At 43.1% G+C, this 7,726-nt stretch overlaps 1 protein-coding gene across 1 annotated transcript; it reads right to left on the minus strand.

Annotated features, from left to right (window-relative positions):
• Positions 1–5,071: 5,071 nt before the first annotated feature.
• On the minus strand, positions 5,072–6,194 carry LOC119209847 (gastrotropin-like). Its single transcript, XM_037459453.2, has 4 exons — positions 6,048–6,194; positions 5,780–5,955; positions 5,573–5,662; positions 5,072–5,196 (listed from the first exon to the last, which is right to left on the minus strand). Exons 1-4 carry the CDS (start codon positions 6,112–6,114, stop codon positions 5,146–5,148), a joined length of 384 nt encoding a protein of 127 aa, XP_037315350.1. The 5' UTR covers positions 6,115–6,194; the 3' UTR covers positions 5,072–5,145.
• Positions 6,195–7,726: the final 1,532 nt, after the last annotated feature.

Raw genomic sequence — 7,726 nt, forward strand, 5'->3', positions numbered from 1 at the left:
CCTTCTCCTGGCTGAATAGAAGTGGGCTGTAGGTACAGACAGCCACTGGCGCTGGACCCGTTTTTTTTCTTTTGAGTGAGCGTCGCAAAGGCAGAGACTGCGTTACAGACCAGTTTGATTTACAGAGGGACAATGTTGGCACCTGTCAAATTTATGTCGTAGTGGGGCGGGAAAAGCAGCATAAGCTTTGTACTGGACATGGAAAATCTGCAGTAAAAAAATAGTTGGAGAGAGAGAATTGATGGTGGGGGTGGGGGGTGTCTAAAAGAGCGATAATATCAGAGAGAGAAAGGGAAACGAGGGCGTAGAGAGGCCCGTGCCCCTCCCAGTGCCCTCTGCCTTGAGGGGGGATCCAGGGCACGTCTAGGGAATGTGAGGCATGATTGGGGGGGGGGGGGGGGGTTACAATGCCGACTACTGTCCCCCAGAGAGAGGCCTTGTTCTCGGCCAAGGGGGTACAAGAAGTCATCCGCTGTAATGTATGAATGGATGGATGGATGGCGGACCGGCTGGACGCTGGATCCCCTGCTACTGGTTGCCCACGGAGCAGGCATGTCAGGGAACCGGGGCACGTCTGGGGAATGCAGGGCCTGATAGGGTAACAAAGACGGCTACTGTCCCCTGGTGGGAGGCCCGGTCTTGGGCCACAGGGCACGAGGAGTCAGCATCTCTGGATGGATGGGCAGTTGGATGAATAGAGAGGACAGCTAGCTAGCTGACTGACAGGAAAGTAGACCAATGGTTTGACTGAATACTATATAGAGCCTACACTCAAACCTTGCAAATTTGTAGTCCTATTGTGAATCTGTCACGTCCAAAGAGGGATAAATCAGATAAAGGGTTTAAGACTTGCAACAGGGACCCCCTTTAAAGCCTAAAAGTGTGAAGCATAAAGTCCCCTTTAGATCAAGGGTGTTTTAGATCTAATCCGGGTCATTCTGATACTGAAAAAGATTGTGTCCTTTGTGATATTTTCTTTTATTCATTCTCCACCCAACCCGTTTGAAACAGACTGAATGCAGGAATGGTGGCACAAAGATTAATTTGCTGTAGGACTGACTGGATGAGTGAATGCCGATCTCTTTGGTAAACTGAAAACCGCTGTGAACGGGTGAATTATGTAGTGAATGAAGGGCTGAATTGTGCCAGCAAATAATCACTTGACAGTACACTCCTTTATTCTAAAGGTCTATTGCCAGCTCGCCGACCGCTGAATTTGAAGACTGAAAAAGTCTATAGAATATTATTAATATCATCATAACTTAAAAAATGAAGGTGAGAAATTACACCTACTCCTTTTGTTTCGCCAGGCCTTTATTCATCAACTATACATTCAGCAACATCGTTTCCTTCAGGTTAGCAGTGGGATGGCAGAATATCATCCAATACACTGGGTCAAAGTCAGACCACAGTCAAATATCCATCATAGGGCTATAGTCAAGATTTATAAAGCCAATTTAAAAGCAACACAAGCTGATCAGAGTGCTTTAACAATTTCCAGGGAAAGGTTGTATCGGCTGAGCCAGAGCAGGTATATAGAAGACATGTTGAGACATAGAAAGGAACTGTAGAGCTCTAAAACCTGAAAGAAAATAATACATTAGAATAATAGATTTCCTTTGAATGAGAAAATGTGGGGCCTCATATGTCATTTAACAGTAGAGTTTTTGTACACTTCAGGAGCAGAGATAGCAAAAAGGATCCATGCTGGCTCCCCCTTCGGGTAATGTGGAGGAGAACTCGGGTTTAAAGCTGTGGGTGATGTTGGGGTGTTTGATCGGAGGGCTTGTCCTAACGTGTATTCTAAATAACCTGGTTTAACGATTTTTCCTCTTTGGCCTCAGTTCCCAGCAGCTTTTCAAAAGCCCTCTCCTATGTGGGTTGAGTTGAAAGGGTGTGACAGTGTTTAAAGAGCTTTCCGCAGACATACGTTTAGTATCATTCTCATATATGGGGTAAACTTGACAGACCTGCCCGACCCCCTGCATTTTAAAAACCCAACATTGTGTTGTAAAGAGTGATTTTGTCAGACAAGCATGTACCTCAAACCATGCTTTATTATGCATTCTAAATGGTGTGGACACAGACATTTAACAAATAAATAAAAGCTGACATGCTGCCAATGTGTGCTTTGCTTGGGTACAACACCCTTTAAACATAGATATCCCTGTTTGTGCTGGAGTTCATTGTGATTGAACAATAGAAAGAAGCACGGTGAGGTAAAAGCAGGGGGTCTCTGTTACAAGCTTTAGCTATAGGCTGAAAATGCACGCAATTAACAGCAAATCAAGCAGCGCACACACACAAGTTTACCTTCTCCATTCAGTTCCACCAACTACCTGTCACCAAGACTTTAAGCAAATTGCCATTGTTGCCATGGTTATCACTGGTAATTTTAGGTTATTAATGCCTAATGTGTCGTTGTCACCCCTTCATTATCCTTCCCAGAGTATTTTCTCTTTGTAGCCTTTTCTAGTTTTTATTACTGTTTCAATCTCTCACTTGTCCCGCTAGACTACATGAAGGAACAGATACTCCAAGCAGAGATTGCATGTTGTGAGGGAATAATAGACACACTGGATCCAGGCACAGGGTACAGAATACATACATAATCCAAAGTAAAAGTTGGTCAAATGTACCTTTCTAAATTTCCACTGCAGATAGTATCATCGTCATAGCAACGCAATGTGAAAGTTAAATCATCTTCAATGCCACAAAACAGTGTGCTGTCTCCCTGCACTTTTCCATCAGCAACACACCAAAGACAAAATCTTTATTCTGTCAATTGATCCCATCATGGGCCATGTAGTGGGCAGGTGGCAAACATTTCAATTCTAGCAATCATTCTCTCTAACCAATCATTCTCTGTTGTTATCAATCCATCTCAAAACGTACCACGTACTATCTGCCACTTTTGCTTATTTCTATAAGCTCAAAAAAGCACGGTTCCATATTAGCGAAAGCAGATCGTTGCTTTTAGCTTGAAAGGATTAACCAGGAAGTTGTGTGGCGTTCTTACAGCAGTGAAAAGTCTTAAAGAAGAAGTTTAGGTGGATGGCTGGACAATCCAAGACCACAAAGTTAACAGTAAATAAATAGGTGTAGTTTCTGAAACAAAACAAAAAACGTAACCACGCTGCAGATAGGAAACCACTCGTACAACTTATTTTGGCTGGCAATTATAAATGGGGTGTTATGTCTTTTTGGTACATATGGTATTTTTGGGGGAATAATACATTCAAAAATCTCCTAGTGCTTTTTTATACTGGGATTAGCAAGTTGCTAAAGTAGGTTAAACTATAAAAACCCTCTGTAAGTTAGGGGGATGTTTCTTGGGAATGCAAAATTCATATCGTGACTTGGCTCCCAGGGTGGCCGAAGGTACACGGATTGCAAAAACAGGGAAACATGGAGATGCTAATAAGCCCAATTCTCTTTCCACTTATGGTTGCTGAGATGGAGACCAATCAGAAGGAGGCAGAATGGCCAATCAGAAACAGTAGCCTTGGAAATGGCCAATTAGGCCTGTTTGTGTGCAAGGACAAAAGAAGGGATATTTCAGAGTGATTGCACCAGCCGAGCTGCACAAACATGCTCAGATGACACCTTGCTTGTTGCCTTCAAACGCTAATTTTCCAGGAGTGTAACATCTTGATTGCATCGGTGCCGCCAAGAAACGACGTCTCCTTATTACGCCAAAACAACCGCTACCTCAGAAGAAAAAAACAGAGATTTTGTTTTCATTAGGGAGCTATTGAGTCACTGGCTCTTAAGTCAAGGCCGACACACACACACACACACACACACACACACACACACACACACACACACACACACATGAACCAAGGCTCTGACAATTCTGTGTAAAAGATTTGTACCTCACTCCAGTCCACTTAATGAAGCTATAAATTTCGAGACGTGAGAGCCGTTACAGGGCTCCTCTGAGAGCTGCTACAATGATCCTGGGACTGAGCTAGTTAATTAACTGATTATTTGCCTGGCTGGAAGCCACAGAGAAATAGGGTAGATGTGGAGACAAGGAGCAAGGGACATGAGGGGAGAGGATGGAAGAGAATCCAAGGAAGAAGCAGGAGAGGGAGAGACAAGCAACACTTGGCGGGCAGAAAGAAAGGGACAGTGGAGAGAGAAAGAAAAGGATAGTGTGAAAGAAAATAGGAAGAAGAAGAAGAGAGGCAACCGTGACGAGTAGAAGAGACGAGAACGTTCATTAACGAACACTAATCAGTCACAAAGGTACAGAGCTTTCTTAGTAATCAGTTGGATTGCTGTAATACAGCTTCCAGCCAGCAGTGGCGTCACTGAGTGCACTGCAGCAGGCTTCAGGGCTGAGTGCCTGCTGCGCTTCCTGCAAAGTCATGTGTCACGCAACAAGTCTGAGCTTTTCAATGGCAAGAACACATTGAGGTGTCTGTGACGGGAATGAAGTTATGTCTAACACAGGTGTGATTGATGCAAGTTTCCTGGGCATCGCTGTGCTCCTTCTGAACCTAAATCGATCTCTACCGGGAACGTGCTGTCTCTGCTGTACTGCCTGGTCCCCACCAGGGATTATTTTTCTTTGGTAATTGATTAAGAGTTCTTGATCCAAATCGTCAAATTATAATGAATCAATTTAGGGGAAAAGCCATGCATTTTGACTAATTGTGTCAGCACCCATCTGACTTACATCCAGTGACAGCTGCTGTTACTACAGCAACAATATGGAACCAAACACATTGACAGTTTAAAGAAAAATGCTCCACATCCCAGTCAACAGATGAGGTTAACTTAAATAAATGTGGGAATCTAAAAATCCTATTTGAAAGCAGTTTTAACACATAAAATAACACTTTTAATAACCTTCACAATGTGGTGGTGAAAATTTAGAAGTTGTTACTTGCAGGCTTATTATTATTAGAATATATGTTACTTTACTCTAATCATTACAAAATGGCCATTGCTGTCCCTAATTGGTAAATTAATATTATGATCCTTAAAAGTATGGAACAAACAGGAACGTTAATAGCAAAAACAAACACTAGAAAGTGTAGATGGACACACATTGTTTATACCATATTTGGATTTATTGTTTATTCGTTGCAGTAGTAGCTGTAACTGTTCAATAGGTCAAAGGTCAGTTAGTGGTTAGATCTTCTTACTGGTTCTCTTCAGTACTACGGAGCCGGCTATGGAGGTCTAGAGAAACAGAAGAGGAGGTACTTTATTAAAATGAGGAGTATGCAATTGTACATCAAAAGAGATTGTTTTCCTTGTTCAAGTGTAAATGGGGGAGTTCCACCTTCAATTACTGCGTGCATTTGACTTTCAAAGAATTGAAAAAAAAGAAAAATCTTTTCAAAAGCGCAAAATTGGAATGAAAGCCCTCGGAAGAAGCACTTGGAATGATCTTAAGGAGGTATCTCCTGCTGACTCCGGTTTTAAAGGTCAAACGTGAGATAGAAATACTTGTTAAGAACCAAGACAAGGAGGGTTGGGGGGGGGGGGGGGGGTTTCAGAAGAAATATAAGGTTAATGACGGATGATCCCTGTGAAACAGAGCGGGGGTGTTTACCTCAATGAGCTTGCCTCCGGTGATCTCAGTGGTGTGTTGGTAGTTGGGGAAGGTCGTGGTCAGCTTGCCTCCCTCCATGTGCACGGTAGCCTGAAAACACAAAGGATAGAGCCAGGGAGCTAGGACGCATCAATAGTTCCTTCCCTATATCCCTCGCTGGGCATTTCAGGGTTAAAGGGGAAACTCTGAAACCTCTGCTTCCTGTACCTTGAATTTCTTCCCCCCGATGGTCTCCATGTCGCACTCCTTGTTGATGGTGAATGTGTTGGTGACCTTGGCGTTGGTGGGGTAAATCTGGCTCCAGGAGAAGTTGTCCCCGTCCTGGGTGACCTCCGTGACCAGCTTGTAGTCACGGCCCTTCTCTATGATGTCATCGGGGATTCCTAGTGGTGGCCAACAAGAGGGCTGTGAGTTTTTACAACCAGGGAGGAACAGGGAAGGAAAATGCCAGACTTCCACATTCCGTCCGTCTCACCCAGCAGCTTGCAGAAGGCGTCGTACCCCTCCTGGCTCTCGGTTTCCCATTTTCCGGCGAAGGCCATCGTGGCGGTTTAGTAGGCGTCTGGAGGCGCGTGAGCAGAGATGCTGAGGCAAGCTGAGGGGACCAAGGCTCTTCCCTGCTTATATACCACACCATATCTCGCCTCCTCCCTCTTCTGCTGAATATGATGACTACAATGGGCGACCAGGGATCGGGCAATAACCCGCGTCAACGGCCGTTTATTGACTTCCCAACAGTGAGTAAAATGCTCACCAGCCTGAGCCCTGAGCTCCTCTAGGTCAACGAACTCCTCTCCGTTGGCTTTATGAGGAGTCAAGAATGAAGTGCAAAAATACTTTGTTTGAAAAAGAATGTTGTTATCTCACATTGTGAACAATCCAGGCTGTAAAAGAAGATGTGGACTCGTTCAAAGTCTTGTACGTGGTGTGAATCATTTCAGAACTGTATAACGCGCATTTGTGTGAGGAGATACAGATATGGTTTCTAAAAGCTGGAGTGATGGACTTGCCTCATACCCTCCGGATCCCCAAAAGCCCCTGGCTTACTGAGTGTGTGTGTCCTCACGTTTTTATTTGATCAATTGTAAAGCTTTTAAGAAATTTGCATCCAGTCAAAGAAAAATTGGGTTCGGCATTGATATGGAGTCTTGTAGCCCGGCCTCCCTAATCAGTCTGTGGCACTCAGTCCATGCCCCGTTTGTTCTTGCCAAAGACATACATCATTAAATATGTAATTAATGTACTACTAAGACCTTTGCCATTACAGTTGTGCACTGTAGCTCTGAGGCAGCATCTGATGAAGACCATTTGTAGTGGATTCAGTTCACAAGCAGGTCATTTTGGGCATGACGCTGTATGTGGAATCAACTACAATAAGATACAACTTGTCTGTCACAGAGGAATAATAAGGGCTTTGGCGATACAGATGACACATATAGAATCCATTTATTGTTACCTTTTTGTTTTAAAATTTGATTAGTCAAAATTACACAGAAAAGCGAGCAAATATACAATATATACCAAAATATAGTGACATTGCCATTTATACTGCATTTTGTAGAGTAGGACTACGTAGTAAGCCACTAATGTAAAGCTAAACTCATTCCTGATCTTTTTCCCTATTTGGTATTTTTCCTCCAAGAGGTAAGAATCGCCATCACACACTTAAGAATGGAACGAAATCGCCCCGTATATAAAACAATATTTGTTCTGGGGAAAAAAAGGACATTACATTTTAGCGGGTCTTTGTAAAGTGTGTCTTGTAGATTTCGTTGTCTCCTGAAAGATTTCCAGTCCGACCAACAGGACTTAGATGAACAACACGACAAATTGGAAGAAATTAGGAAACTGCAGGGTTATCAGTTTAACATTGACATGTTTATCTTTATTATTTTATTATGTTTGTTATTTTACTTGTTTTACTTTGATTCCTTCGATCCTAGTATATTTTGCATGGACAGTTAATCCGGATGCATGAATATACTTTATCCACCATGACAATGTAATGAAAGATGGTCAGAAACTATGGTAAAGCTTGGGATGTTCCAGAACAAGGTTACCTGCCCAAAGGCAGTATTTGTTACATGATTAACTGAAATTGATAGATGACTGATGTGTGGCAGGAAAGGCTTTTCTTTGAGAAAAGCCCAGCAC

Source organism: Pungitius pungitius, chromosome 15 (assembly GCF_949316345.1).
Source record: "Pungitius pungitius chromosome 15, fPunPun2.1, whole genome shotgun sequence".
NCBI classification, from domain to species: domain Eukaryota; kingdom Metazoa; phylum Chordata; class Actinopteri; order Perciformes; family Gasterosteidae; genus Pungitius; species Pungitius pungitius.